General features: G+C 43.3%; 1 protein-coding gene across 4 annotated transcripts in view; it reads left to right on the top strand.

Annotated features, from left to right (window-relative positions):
* Window positions 1–16,045, top strand: part of LOC143765023 (uncharacterized) — a 72,409-nt gene that overhangs the window by 34,978 nt on the left and 21,386 nt on the right. For all 4 annotated transcript variants that reach the window (XM_077251247.1, XM_077251249.1, XM_077251248.1 and 1 more), the window contains 3 exons: window positions 13,701–13,824; window positions 13,914–14,005; window positions 14,234–14,336. In XM_077251247.1, coding sequence (XP_077107362.1) covers window positions 13,701–13,824; window positions 13,914–14,005; window positions 14,234–14,336 — 319 coding nt within the window. The remainder of the gene's footprint in view (window positions 1–13,700; window positions 13,825–13,913; window positions 14,006–14,233; window positions 14,337–16,045) is intronic.

The following is a 16,045-nucleotide window of genomic DNA, read 5'->3' as shown; positions in this document are numbered from 1 at the left end:
AAACTTAAATGTTAAAACAGTAAATTTAATTTCTCCTACGCCTCATTGGGGGACATAGACCGTGGGGTGTATGCTGCTGCCACCAGGAGGCTGACACTCAGTGATACAAAGAAAGTTAGCTCCTCCCCTGCAGTATACACCCTCCTGCTGGCTCTCAGCTAACCAGTTCTTGCTTAGTGTATGTAGGAGGCACACGGACGGGTCTGGTTCAGACCCCAACGTTTTTATTTTATTTTTTACTTTTATGTAAATTTTTATTTTTTAATTAACGGAGTGAAGGGGGCGACGGATCCTTTCAAGGTTTCCGATCTCCCCGAACCATCAACAGGCGAGCACGCGGAGTGTCCCTCCCCGTACCCTCTCCTGCGACGTGGGAAGCCATGCCTGAGCTCACTTCAGGGGCGACGATTCCTTCACGGTCCCGATCTCCCCACACCAGCAGCAGGCGAGCACATGGAGTGTCGCCTCCATGTATCCTCTCCTGGAGCCAGGCCTATAGCTGGACAACTGGCCCTGTCCAACGGGGGCTGAACTCCGTGGATGTACAGAGGCCCCTCTCTATGGCATCCGAGCAGCCCCCACTGTCCCACCACGGTTAAAGCAGATGGCACAAGGAGGCGGATGGTTCCTCTCCACCTCCCTAACAAAAGGATGATGGATTGAGGTTTATCCCTTAACCGTCCACGCTGCAATACCTGACCTGCAGCAGAACAATAGAGTGTGCGCGCTTTCCTCAGCGCTGAAACCCAGTCATCGCGGCGGCTCCATGCCGGGACGCACACCGATGGTGAGTGGATCCAGTCAGCGATGGGCCTCTGCAGTGGGATATTCACATGCTGACAGGCAGCCTCAGCTTCCCTGTGGCCCACCTCACTGAGGTAACGCTCTGGTCGGCTGCAAAAATTTAGCCACAAGCTTCGGCCGATGTGTTGGCCACATTCCGGAAGCCGCGCCCGCACTATGGCACGCTAAGACGGCTCCGTCCATCTTTTCAGGCGCTTCTTCCCTGGCACGGGAGCGATCTCTTCCATCAGCAACGCTGGTATTGCTCACGCCGGCTGCAGAAATTTAGGCCCCTGCTTGGGCCTATTCATGGAAGTCATGAGGCTCCGCCCCCTGAATTGCCGCCTCTCGCTCTCTGCGAGACTTTACCACCTTTGCAACTCCCGGTGGCCATCTTGGTCCACCCTGCCGGCACACACACACACACACACACACACACACAAACACACACGGGCGATGGTTTTGTATTAAAGGGGCACAACGACTCTGCATCGGGTAAGAAGTACTGCTCTCTTCCCCTGCATCTTCCCCCTGTGCTTAACATGACCAGTATTTCCTGCCACATGACCAGTATGACCTTGTCTTAAAGGCGCATGACCAGTATTACCTGGTCTTAAAGGCGCATGACCAGTATTCCTGGTCTTAAAGGCACATGACCAGTATTCCTCGGTCTTAAAGGCGCATGACCAGTATTCCTGGTCTTAAAGGCGCATGACCAGTGTTTCCTGGTCTTAAGGGCACATGACCAGCATTCCCTGGTCTTAAGGGCATATGACCAGTCTGAAGCCGGTCACCCTAAATGAGCTCAGGAGCCCTCTGCCGCCAATCCCAGCTTATTACAGAGTACCTAGTTCCCTGAGTGGGTTTCGTCACTGCCGCAACCCATGGATTCTCTGACAAGAGATTGAATCCCTCCGTGTATCCTCTGGGGCTCGGAGTGCTTGCAGGACCAATATAGATGGTCTCTTTCCTTCAGGCTAGCAGGGGCCGCAAGTATTCTAGAAACATACACGTGCCTAGAAAACAAAAGTTTAATTTCCTGATTTGCTGAGAACAAGTCTCTGAATATGCCTCCGATATTGCCTTGGTTTTGGACTCCAGAACTTCAGAAAAGGATGTATTCGCCTATTTATATCATCAACCAATCTCTGTAGATTGACGAGGACTTTGGTTCTACTCTAGATCACACAGCGTCCCTCATGAGGAAACTAATCTCCCTCGCAGAGCATTTGCCATTCACCCTCACAGGGAGCGTCCGGATAAGCGATTCACTGGACCGAAACCTCTGCAAGCGCGGTATCCTTTTTCAGCTAATATGTAAACACGCGGGGTGTTCCCTCCACGTATTCCCACCTAAGATGTGAGATGCCATGCCTGGTCTGATTCTTAAGGGCGACGGGTCCTTTTAAAGGACACCGATCTCCCCACACCAGCAATAGACGAGCATATGGAGTGTAGCCTCCATGTATCCTCTTCTACAGCCAGGCCTAACGCCGGACAACCAGCCCTGTCCACCCAGGGACCTTAACTCTGTGGATGTACAGAGGCTCCTTTTTTTGGCGTCCAGACACCCCCTCTAAATCTCCACTATTTAGCAGATGATGCAAGGCGGCAGACAATGCCTTTCCAATTCCCTGTTAAGAGGATGGTGGATCGAGGGTTCATCATTTTAACTCCGCACAGTCAAAAGAGAGCGGCGATAGTAAGAGACGGTTTTTCCTAACCTTCTGCATGCAGCCGCGCCTTCTGCCACTTGGCATATTAACCGGGTAGAATCTCCTGTGGTATGCCTACCAGTATCCCTACCCGATGAATCATCAATTAAAAATACAACCGACTGTCAGATAGCAAATCTAGTTTGTTCCGTCTTGCGGCCTCCAGTTCAGCGCTCTATCCTCCCTTAGCCGCCGCATGTGTTTCTAGAGCAATGGTCTCTTGGTCAGAGACCTTAACTATTTTGATTTCCTATAGACCCAACCAGCAGTGGATCAGTTGTCCAGGACGGTCTAGATCTAAGGGATCTTGGTTCCAAAATGGGGACCGAAAAGTAAGACCGACCCTGAACCTCAAACTTCTACCAAGCTTGACAAGGTCCCCCTTCTTCAGATGAAGTTCCCCCGCTCAGCCATTACTTCAACGGAAAAAGGGGGAGTTTCTGGCATCCACCGACATTCGGGATGCTTACCTTCACATTCCTATGTTTTTCCCTCTTCAAAATTCCTTCGCTTTCCCTTTCGCGAACAGCATTTTCAAATCACGACCTTGTCCTTCGGCCTTGCTACCGCACCCAGAGTGTTCGCAAGGGTTATGGGGCTGTCATGTTCCTCTTGCACCCTAGAAGCGTGGTCATCCTGCCCTATCTGGTTGATTTTGTAGCCGCTCCGTCAGCCCTGCGCTGTGTCATCTATATCTCTTGCGATACCCTCTCTCATAGGCTGGCAGCTAAACTTACACAAGTTTTTTCCTCATTTCCAGCCCAGCAGATATCCTTTTTGAGGATGATCCTGGAATGTTCCAGAAGTTTGGTGATTCTCCCTTGAGACAAGGCTGTGGCCCTTCAACAGGGAGCTCGTGCACTTGTTCACTCATTCCATTCGATTTGCTAGGAGTGTTCTGAGGTAAATGGGTGACGACAATGGAAGTGGTTTCCTTCGCTCCTCTCGTTTTCTGCAGGTCAATCAAGCTTTCAGAGGGTAGTCTCTGAGCTCCTTCCTCATCCAGGGAAGATCCTTTCTCCTGGTTATTAGTGACTACCGATGCCAGTCCTCTCCTCCTGATAATTTTTCTGGGGATCCGAATGGTACAGCTAGTTCTACAGCAGGTCCACTGCCTTCTGCCCATCCGATTCAATCGGACAATGCCACGTTTGTGCCATATGTCAATCATCTAGCAGGTACCTCATCTAGCAGGTACCCACGGTCAGGCGTCATGACCGAGGTACCTCACATTCTCTGATGGGCCACAATCTATCATTTCGTGATCTGAGCACTACACATCTCAGGTGTAGAACTCTGGATGGCGGACGCTGTCAGAGTCCCGCCTCATGTGAGTGGGAACTTCACCCGGAAGTCTTCCATCAGATCCGTCTTCTCTGGAGCACTCCAGATGTAGGTCGGATGGCATCCAGACTGAACGCCAATGTACTCTAAGTTCATGGTTCGGCCTCCAGGTCCAAAAGCCATCGCAGTGCATGCTCTGGTTCTTCCATGGTACCAGTTTCCTTGGACTTCCTTGCAGGGAGTCTTCACATGTGGTTCTTCTCTATCGCATACCGTTAGATCTTTGGGACCTTAATGATCCTGGGAGTCTTACAGTAGACTCCTTTTGATCCGGACAGACTTTACAATTAGGGAACATTGCTCTTTTTTTCTCTGCGATCTCCTCATCCTGACGAGTCTTCAGAGCTGGCCGCTTTGTTCTTTCAGACCTTTTTCTCTTATTATCATCAAGGCAAGGTTGTCTACAAGCAATCCCCATCCCTTGTTACCAAAGGGTATTGTATTCCCACAGTTATGAGGTAATTGTTCTTCCCTCATCTCTTTCAGCACCAGTCCACATAGCGGAATGGGTTCCCCATATTCTAGACGTGGTGAGTGCTCTGAGTAGGTACGTCTCAAGGATGGCGTCCTTCCGAAGGTTGGACACTTTATTTGGGCTACCTCACTGTAAGAGGACTGCTTCCTGACGGTTACAGGAAGGGTTTAGCCGTTTCATCGACCATGTTAGCTTGGTGGATTTGTTACCCACCATCCAGGAATCCTTCCGTGTTAGATGTCAGCCTATCTCCCTGTCTATCGAGGTTTCTTGGATTCTAGGCACCAGGCGTCGGCACAGCACGACTGTAATCTTGCGGGTTCGTCCACTCCGCATGCATTCTTGAAGCACTATAATTCCCAGACTTTCACAGATGTGAGTCTGGGCAGGCGGACTCTGCAGGCCGCGGTGTCGCACTTGTAAGTAGCGGTTACACAGGGCCTGATATAATGTTGCCCCCACCAGGGACTGCTTTGGGACGTCCCACGGTCTGTGTCCCCCAATGAGGCATAGGAGAAATAAAGATTTTTGTGTACTCACTGTAAAATCCTTTTCTCCGAGCCAATCATTGGGGGGCACAGCTCCCACCCTATTATTAGCTTGTGCTTATTTTATAATTTGACATGCTGTACTCTCATATATATAATGTGACATGCTATATGCTCATATGTTGTTATTAATCTCCTACTGCTTTTGCACCGAACTGGTTAGCTGAGAGCCAGCAGGAGGGTGTATGCTGCAGAGGAGGAGCTAATTTTCTTTGTATCACTTAGTGTCAGCCTCCTAGTGGCAGAAAGAATAACATGCACCAAATATGGACCCAGTCAGTGGAAAGAATAGCAGAGAAATGTTATTGATATATATATATTTTATTTAATGTTAAGAATAGAGGTACAATATAAAAACAGTATAAAAAGTGTGAAAAAATCATATATATATATATGTATACTTTTTTAATTTTTTTCACGGGCACATATCAAAAAGGATGTTGCTTTTATAAATACATATTTTGTGTATAATACAATATATCATTGCTTAAGGGCTGGTTTATAAATATATACTGGATATCCCTATCATAGAAATGAATAGATAAATAGAGTAGGGATCACATGCACCATAAAAAGATATATAAAAAGTTATAAAAAGTGAGAATATATAAAAAGATAATTTTAAAAAAAATATATATAAGCAACCATGTGCTTGTAGCATATAAGGAAAAAACGGTGCAAAAGTGCAAAGGGTGTCAACTAGTGCAATTACAATGTGCAAAGACAAAATATTTCACAGAGAGGGTGCTAAATGAGCATATGATCCAATACTACTTACATATGAAGCTAGGGAATTGTCTCCAGAACCGCCACAAAATTTGATAATGTGCTCATCATGAGCACATTATCAAATTTTGTGGCGGTTCTGGAGACAATTCCCTAGCTTCATATGTAAGTAGTATTGGATCATATGCTCATTTAGCACCCTCTCTGTGAAATATTTTGTCTTTGCACATTGTAATTGCACTAGTTGACACCCTTTGCACTTTTGCACCGTTTTTTCCTTATATGCTACAAGCACATGGTTGCTTATATATATTTTTTAAAAAATTATCTTTTTATATATTCTCACTTTTTATAACTTTTTATATATCTTTTTATGGTGCATGTGATCCCTACTCTATTTATCTATTCATTTCTATGATAGGGATATCCAGTATATATTTATAAACCAGCCCTTAAGCAATGATATATTGTATTATACACAAAATATGTATTTATAAAAGCAACATCCTTTTTGATATGTGCCCGTGAAAAAAATTAAAAAAGTATACATATATATATATATGATTTTTTCACACTTTTTATACTGTTTTTATATTGTACCTCTATTCTTAACATTAAATAAAATATATATATATCAATAACATTTCTCTGCTATTCTTTCCACTGACTGGGTCCATATTTGGTGCATGTTATTCTTTGTATTACTAGTGGGTTCACTATATTTCTCTACACAGGTGGTGACCAGTCTCTATTTTATTTTATTTCAGTTATATTTGATGAGATATCAGAATATATATCAGTTTATTATATAGACTGGTTCTCTCCACGTCTGTGTTGATTCTGTTCTCCTAGTGGCAGAAGCATACACCCCACGGTCTGTGTCCCCCAATGATTGACTTGTAGAAAAGGATTTTACGGTGAGTACACAAAAATCCCTATTTTGTTTTAAAACAAAACGGTTACCGTATATACTCGTGTATAAGCCGAGTTTTTCAGCACATTTTTTGCTGAAAACACCCCCCCTCGGCTTATACATGAGTCAATTGTCCCAGAGGGCTGGCGGGGAAGGGGGAGTTTTAGAGCAGCAGGTCACAGTCAGGAGTCTGTGGCTGTGGGTAAAGCCTATGCAGCTGCTGTAATAGCGCACAGTGCCAGCTGCCGCCGCTGACTTCCAGCACATATCCTACTCGCCTGCCGGCGCACCTTTGGTGGCACTGCATCTAGTGATGAGCGAGTATACTTGTTGCTCGGGTTTTCCCAAGCACGCTCGGGTGACCTCCGAGTGTAACTCTGCTGGCATCACGGCATGGCCTCTCATCTCTCACACTATCTTACCCACTGCTCCAGGCAATGATGTGGTTTTTGTTTCATACCAGCTGCATATTCTGTGTCTCTGCTCTCTGCATGCTTCCTGGCTGTGTGCATAGGGGGCCAGTGCCTGAACTCTCTGGTTCTTATAGGAATCAGGTGCATCTGTCTAATCTGTTCCTGACCAACTACCAAGAGGCCTCCAGTATATAGTGCAGCTCCACCCAGTGGTCTGGGCCTGTGCAATGTGTTAGCTCAGTTTGTGTTTAGCTTTTGAGTTTGCCAGGCCTTGCTCTGTGTTACTCCCTCTCTGGAGGCTTTTCTCTGTATTCTTGCCTTGATCTTGTTGTCCGCCCTCCAGGAGGCAGAATATCCTGGTCCCTGTGTCTTTGTCCTTGTTTCTTGTCTTGTTCCATTTCCTTGTCTGAACTTAGTCTTATCTCGGTCTCCTTGTCTGTGGCTTCCTTCCCTGCTGTGTCTTTCCTCGTGTTCTCAGTGTCAGGACTCTGAACATTTTTTTACCTTTTGTGCATTACTGCCCTTTTCCAAGATGGCGTCTTTGGTCTCATGTGCAGTGTCTCCTGCTATAAAACTCCACCCCAGCCTTCAGTCTGTGCTAGAGTATTCTGCCTTGCATCCAGCTCCTGACCTCTGATTACTCCCTGGCTATACACCTGCTCCTGTGAACCTGTGTGGTGATCCTGCTACTCTGCTCTGAGTTCCTGCTGCATACACAAGTTTCCAGTAATCCTCCTTCATCTGCTGTTCGTGTTTACTTCCATCTGCATTTGCTGGTCATGTAAGCTGTTGCTGCTTTGCAATAACCTGAGACTATTAACCAGGCCTCCCTGGTTGAGCTAAGATATGATTTGAACTGCCTAATAAGCATATCTATCTGTGCCTGGACTAAGACAAGGATTTATTCGTGTCAAGTATCCTCAAGAATGACTGTGCTTCATAGACTTTCTGCTTGATTGCATTTTCCTCTGAAGTTTCCTATAGACTGCTAAGCTGCGTTTATTATTTGCACCAAGTGTTGTGGACTTAAGTTTCTCTCTGCACCTGTTTGAATCACCGTGTGATAATATAGACTTTACCACTTATAAAACTGTGTCCTGTAGTTGTCTTGTTCCACGCAGAGAGTCTCCTGAGTTACCCCCTATAATTATTACGCTCAGTCTGCTTACACTCCGCACTCTTGCGACTCTGCCTGCTCTGTACCTTTGTAGCTTTACCTCTGCTCCACACTCCTGCGGTTCTGCTCCTTTCTACTCTGCTTATCTTCTGCTGCTTCAGTAATCTCTTGCTGCAGCTCCTCTCCGCACTCCTTGCGGTTCTGCTCTGCTTTGCTGCTGCAGAAACCTCTTGCTGCAGCTCCTCTCCACATTCCTTGTGGCTCCGCTCTGCTTAGCTTCTGCAGCTGCAGTAATCTCTTGCTGCAGCTCCTCTCCATACTCCTTGTGGTTCTGCTCTGCTTAGCTTTTATTGCTGCCCTATCTCTTGCTGCTCTACCGCTCCTATCCGCAGCCTTGTGGTTCTCCTCCTGTGTGAACAGGTCTTTACCTGTTCCTCCATACTACATATCCGTACCTGCACCTCCAGTGTGAACAGGTCCCTACCTGTTCCGTTATACACCACATCAACCAGCCCTGTGTTCTCTGCCGTGTCTCTGCCAGCCCTGTGTCTCAGCCGTGCCAGCCTACTCATCTGAGTTTCAGCCGTGCTCTTCTGCCAGTCCTGCTTGATGCGCGCACCAATCCTTGTGTTCCTGTCTCCCAAGTGGGATCAGCAGCCACAGCCAGACATCACCCTGGAGTAGCACCTGGCAGCTGCCTGCTGCACAAGCCTGACCTCACCATCAGAGGCTCCAGTGAAAACCCAGGCAGCTGTCATAGTCACACCCCTTCCAGGGTAGTCTGGTTTGTGGCACAGTGGGGCCACAAACCCCTCGAGCTCACGCCCACCAGTCAGGGCGTGAGCGTGACACCGAGTATTTGTTAGTAGTTGGAGATTTAGTTTTCATCACCTCAGCTGAATGATTTACAGCTACTAGCCAGCTTGATTACATGTGGGGGTTCCCTAGCAACCAGCCATGCATACAAGGACGGGAGGGGGGAGGCATGCATTCAATGACAGGGATGGGAGAGCCATGCATACAATGACAGGATGGAGGAGCCATGCATACCAGGATAGGGATGAGGGTGACAGTGCATACCCGGCTTATACTCAAGTCAATAAGCTTACCCAATATTTGAGGCAAAATTAGGTGTCTCTGCTTCGGGTAGGCTTATACTCGAGTATATACTGTATTTGATTAATAATGAACTCTTGAGCTTTTCCCACATTCCAGAGGTCATACCAGTTGAGGCTGTGAGGCAGCGCAGCATCAGTGACGGCACCGCTAATCACTGAAGCTGCCGCTCGCGGCCGTGCTGAACTGGGATGACCTCTGGAGCGTGGGAAAATGCCAGTTCATTTTCACACACTCAAGAGTTCACCGCGGGTCAAGCTGTGAGTCAGCACAGCATCAGTGACTTCAGTGCTAGTCAGTGATGCTGCCGCCGGCATCTTCTCATTCATTCATCAGTGGTTTACAGCCGGGGCTGTTGCATTAGCATCAGCTCCCGGTTGTAAACTGTATATTCCTTAGATATGGATTACAGCGTGGGACTAAACGCCAGACAGGTATGGTATATTGTGGGTTTGTTGTTTTTTTTTTTTTTTCTTTGTTTTTTTTATTAAAGGAGATTGAGGGCGTTGCATGGCAGATGGCAAACTGTGTTTAGTGTTTTATTTCATTAAAATACTTTTTTCTGGCTGTGTCTTTATTTAACCCTGTACCAACTATAGGATTAGTAATGAACAGGTGTCTTATTGACACCTCTCCATTACTAAGCTGGGCTTGATGTCACCTTACAAAGGTGATATTAACCCCCAAACTATTACTTCACTTGCCACCGCTACAGGGCAAGTGGGAAGAGCAAGGCTAAGTGCCAGAATTGGCGCATCTTACAGATTCGCTTTTTCTGGGGCAGTTGAGTGCTGATGTTTTTAGCTGGGGGGGAGACCATATCCATGGTCCCTTCCTAGGCTATTAATATCAGCCTGCAGCTGTCTGCATAGCCTTTGCTGGTTATTATTTATGGGAGAACCCCATGTCATTTTTTGGGGGGTCCTCCATTTTAATAGCCAGTAAAGGCTAAGTATACAACTGTGAGTTGATATAAATATCCAGGGAAGCTCCATGGGTATTACCCCCTTCCCTGGCTATAAACATCTGCCCCCAGTCGCTGGCTTTCCCTCTGCTGGTTTTGAAAATTGCCCTGGAGTCCACGCCATTTTTTTTCCTGAAATGATCTTTTATTACGTACATGTCTCCTAATTTGCGCACACTGTACTAATTGTATTTGTCCCTGACATCTATATATGTACCTATTCTATATGTATTTACTGTTTGTAATCCATCTCTTCTATCCTGTCGGCTCCTGCAGTGAATTTACAGAACCCGGCAAATGAATTACCCACTATTCTTCTATCTATCCCTCTAACTATGTAATATAAATGTATGTGTGTGTGTGTATGTGTATATATATATATATATATATATATATATATATATATATATATATATATATATATATATATATATATATATATATATATATATATATATATATATATATATATATATATATAGTGTGTGTGATATTGACTTGTGTATATATGTATTCTATGTATGTGTGTGTGTGTTCTATCTTTTCTATTATAACCTGTCAATGTGAATATTACAGTAGCTGCATATGAATTGCCGGCTTTTCAAAGGACACCGGTGCGTAAAAAACGCACAGCACTCGCATAGTGCGAGTGCTGTGCGTTTTTTTTCTCGCATCCATTGACTTGCATTGGCGAGTATCGTCCGAGATACGCAGCAAATCTCAGCATGCTGCAAATTTTTTTCTCATTGTGATTTCAGATGAGAAAAAAATTGCAGATGACATGTCACCCATTGAATAACATTGGTCCAAGTGCAATCCAATTTTTTTCTCACAAATGGGTATGAGCCCTTACAGGTGCTTCTCACAAGTTCTTCAATACAAAAAGTTAAGCTCATATATAGAGTCATTACAATCAGAGGGATCTATTTCAGTGTTTATTTCTGTTAATGTTGATGATTATGGCTTACAGCCAATGAAACCCCAAAAGTCATTATCTCAGTAAATTAGAATACTTTATAACACCAGCTTGAAAAATCATTTTAAAATCCGAAATGTTGGCCTACTGAAATGTATGTTCAGTAAATGCAGTCAATACTTGGTCGTGGCTCCTTTTGCATCAATTACTGCATCAATGCGGCGTGGCATGGAGGCGATCAGCCTGTGGCACTGCTGAGGTGTTATGGAAACCCAAGTTGCTTTGATAGCAGCCTTCAGCTCGTCTGCATTGTTGGGTCTGGTTTCTCAAATCTTCTCTTGACAATACTTCATATATATAAGGTTAAGGTCAGGTGAGTTTGCTGGCCAATCAAGCACAGTGATACTGTTGTGGTACATTGTCTCTGTTGTTTTTAAGCCAGGTATTGGTACTTTTGGCAATGTGGACAGGTGCCAAGTCCTGCTGGAGAATGAAATTTCCATCTCCAAAAAGCTTGTCGGGAGAGGGAAGCATGAAGTGCTCTAAAATTTTCTGGTAGACTGCTGCCTGACCTTAGTATTGATAAAACATAGTGGACCTACACCAGCAGATGACATGGCTCCCCAAACCATTACTGATTGTGGAAACTTCACACTAGACCTCAAGCAGCTTGGATTGTGTGCCTCACCACTCTTCCACCAGACTCTGGGACCTTGATTTCCAAATGAAATGCAAAATTTACTTTCATCTGAAAACAACACCTTGAACCACTTAGCAACAGTCCAGTTATTTTTCTCATTGACACAAGGAATGCGAAACTTGTAGCCCATGCGCTGGATATGTCTGTGTGTAGGGGCTCTTGAAGCAATGACTCCAGCAGCAGTACCCTCCTTGTGAATCTCCCCACATTTTTGAATTGTCTTTTCTTAACAATCCTTTCCAGGCTGTGGTTATCCCGGTTACTTGTGCACCTTTTTCTACCACACTTTTTCCTTGCAGTCAACTTTCCATTAATATGCTTGGATACAGCACTCTGTGAACAGCCATTTTTTTTTTTTTTTTTAGCAATGACCGTTTAAGGCTTACCCTCCTTGTGGAGTGTGTCAATGACTGCCTTCTAGACATCTGTCAAGTCAGCAGTCTACCCCATGATTGTGATGCCTACTGAAACAGACGAAGGGACCTTTGTAAACGCTTAGGAAGCCTTTACAGGTGTTTTTGTTAACTATTCTAATTTACTGAGATAATGACTTTGGGGTTTTCATTGGCTGTAAGCCATAATCATTAACAGAAATAAACACTTGAAATAGATCTCTGTTTATAATGACTCTATATCATATATGAGTTTCACTTTTTGTATTGAAGAACTGAAATAAATTAACTTCTTGATGATATTCTAATTTTGTGAGATGCTCCCGTATATAAGAGTAAAATAAATTATTTATTACATTTGTTTAAAAATGTACATTTCGTCATGTTAAAAAAAAAAAAAACATACATGTAAGGAAATATCAAACACCTTAGCGGACATCTAGGAGTACGGGTCGGGTATAATAGAAAACAAGATAATGTAATCAGGAAGTACTCAATTGATGACTCTCCCCAAGGGATATAGCAATATTAAACATCATTTAGAGCATATATATAAGCGTGATTATGTATAAGATAAAAAAGCATGGTCAGTAATATACTGTAATAAATGGTTACCCCAACCAACACTAAAGATGACTGCTCCTCGATGCTCGTTGCTTTCTCAAGGGAAATGTAGCTGTTTGATTTTTTTGTTTTATGTGGGACAAATTGTATTACTTTTTACTGCCGCTTTGAAATGCATATAATTACTATGGAATTTATATTCATTCTCTTTTTGTGATGTAAATATAGGAAAAAGCTGTTTTTGATTTAGTTTTTGTTTTTTTTGGTTACTTTCACCTTTCACACTAAATAACCTGTTGAATGAATTCTCCAAGTTATTACAGTCATGTGGAAATAAAACAATTATTTCAGTATTTTTTTTTTTTATAGTGGAGCCTGTTTATCTTGCTTTCTTTTTTTTTTTTTGCAGATGAGTTATACTTATTTATATATTTAACATAAATTTGTCCTCAAAAGATCATAAAAAAAATCTCTGGAGAATTTATTTTTTTTATGTTTTATCGTTCATTTTTTTTCTCACTGTAACTGGGAAAAGATTATCCTACTTTGCAAGGTTTCAGTGACAGAGCTAATCTGGAAGTACCAAGCAACCCAACTGGGACAGCAGAAGCCCAGTGATTATGTGACTTCCAGATTCTATAGAAATATCTTCACTGCCCATGGTTTGCTTCACTTTATAGGGCTCACTGAGCAATAAGTAGCCCGTAATGGAGACCATTGAAGCAGTAATAAACATCTTCTGTTTTCTCCCTAGGATTCACTATTGACAGCCAGGGACAGTACCTGCTCTTGCTAGACTGCATGAGCTTTAATTTTGCACCATAAATTTACTGCACTTGGTCCTTTTCTGGTCAAGGTCCTTTTCTGGTCAATAAATACACTAAAAAGAAGAGGGCCCTATACTGATCCCTGTCTACACCACTGTTAAATATATCCAAATCAGAGTGTTTTCCATTGATAACCATACTCTGTTTCCTATTACTGAGCCTTTTGTTAACTATCATTGTGTATCAGGTTCCTGTAAGGTGTCAGGATGTCACTGTCCATTTCTCCATGGAGGAGTGGGAGTATATAGGAGGACACAAGGAACTGTACAATCACGTCATGATGGAGGACCACCAGCCACAAACATCAGCTGGTAAACTTTTATTGATGAAAGCAAGATCATCATCTGATTATCCTGCATATAAAATGTATTTCTTCACTGTGTATATACGTTTCCTGCAGATGAATCCAGTAACAAATCCACACCAGAAAGATGTCCCAGTTCTCTGCATTCCTATGATTGTCTAGAGGAAAATGACTTAGAAGATTTTCAGGTAAGCTGAGCTCACAAAATAGCAAAACGATCCAGCTAGTAGAATATCTACATTTTTATTGTATTTATAGGTGTATTACAGTATTTTATGTAATGAGGAAGGCGATAACTAAATGATGAATTTAGGTCAGTACATGGCCTAAAAATACTTCTAGTATTTCATACTTTGTTGAATATGTCTCGTGAGGTTAGATCCATTCTTATATCGTTGAATCATTTGTTGATACAGGCTGAAGATTTCATGGATATTAAAGTTGAAGTTTTAGAGGATGATGAAGAGACCTATGAGATGGGTGATCAGGAGGTGGGAATTCCTATAGATCTAAGCCCAGGTGAGTAATAACGGCTAAATACAGAAAACAGATAATGCTTGTTGATAATGAATGAGGACATGTTTAACTTCTTTCTGTGGTGCAGTTATACACTGTGGACTCTGAATTGTTCCCATAGTCCAATGTATGCATACAGTGGCTTGTGAAAGCATTCACCCCTTTGTCATTTTTCGTGTTTTGCCATCTCACAACTTGGAATTTCACTGTTTTTTTAGAGTTTGCATCAGTTCATGTAAAGAACATACCTACAACTGTGAAAATGTGTTTGTCTTTTTATTGTGAAGCAAACAACAAATAGGACAAAATTTCTGAAAACTTCAGTGTGCATAACTATTCACCCCCCTAAAGTCAGCACTTTGTAGATTCTCCTTTTGCAGCAATTACAGCTTCAAGTCGCTTTGGATAAGTGTCTGAGCTTTCCACATCTTGCCACTGTGATTCTTGGCCATTCCTCAAGGTGAAACTGCTCAAGCTCCTTCAAGTTAGATGGTTTCCTCCGGTGAACAGCAATCTTCAAGTCTGACCACAGATTCTCAATTGGATTAAGGTCTGAGCTTTGACTGGGTCACTCTAAAACATTTTCACATTTCCCCATAAATACTTTGCGTGTTGTTTTCGCAGTATGCTTTGGGTCATTTTCTTGTTGGAAAGTGAACCTCCGTCCCAGTCTCAAATCACTGACAGCCTGAAACAGGTTTTGCTCAAAAATATCCCTATAATTCACACCATCTTCCCCTGGACTCGGACCGTTTTCCCTGTCCTTGCTGTTGAAAAACATCTCCACAGCATAATGCTGCCACCACCATGTTTCACTGTCGGGATGGTGTTCTTGGGGTGATGACCTTTGTTGGTTTGGCGCTAGACATAGCGTTTACCATGTAAAAAAGTAAAATTTTTGTCTCGTCTGACCACAGCTCCTCCATACATTTTGGAATTCTCCCACATTTTTTTTGCAAACTCAAACCGAGCCTTACAATTTTTGTGTGTAAGTAAAGGTTTTTTTCTGCCCACTCTTCCATAAAGGCCACCTTTTATGGTGTGTGGTCGTATGGTCAGATACTGCACTCTTTACTTGGGAACTCTGCAGCTCCTTCAGGGTTACCTTTGGTCTCTGTTCTGCCTCTCTGATTAACCCCTTAAGGACCAGGGGTATTTCCATTTTTGCATTTCCATTTTTTGCTCCCCTTCTTCCCATAGCCATAACTTTTTTATTTTTCAGTCAATATGGCCATGTGAGCGCTTGTTTTTTTGCGAGACGAGTTGTACTTTTGAATGGCACCATTGATTTTACCATACTGTGTACTGGAAAACGGGGAAAAAAATCCAAATGCGGTGAAATTGCAAAAAAGTTCAATTCCACAATGTTTTTTGGATTTTTTTTTAACACGTTCCCTAAAAGCTAAAACTGACCCACCAATATGATTCTCCAGGTAATTACAAGTTCACAGACACCAAACATGTCTAGGTTCTTTTTTAAGTGGTGAAAAAAAAAATCCAAAGTTTGTAAAAAAAAAAAAAAAAAGTTGCCATGTTCCAAGACCCGTAGTGTCTCTATTTTTCGGGATCTGGGGACGGGTGAGGACGTATTTGTTATTTGCGTGCTAATATGACATTTTTATTGATACAATTTTGGTATGTATACGATCTTTTGCATTTCATTGCAATGTTGCAGCGACCAAAAAAAACGTAATTCTGGCATTTCGATTTTT

Source organism: Ranitomeya variabilis, chromosome 4, assembly GCF_051348905.1.
Source record: "Ranitomeya variabilis isolate aRanVar5 chromosome 4, aRanVar5.hap1, whole genome shotgun sequence".
NCBI classification, from domain to species: Eukaryota; Metazoa; Chordata; class Amphibia; order Anura; family Dendrobatidae; genus Ranitomeya; species Ranitomeya variabilis.
Note: the sequence above shows the minus strand (reverse complement) of the source record. Positions and strands in the feature narration are given on the sequence as shown.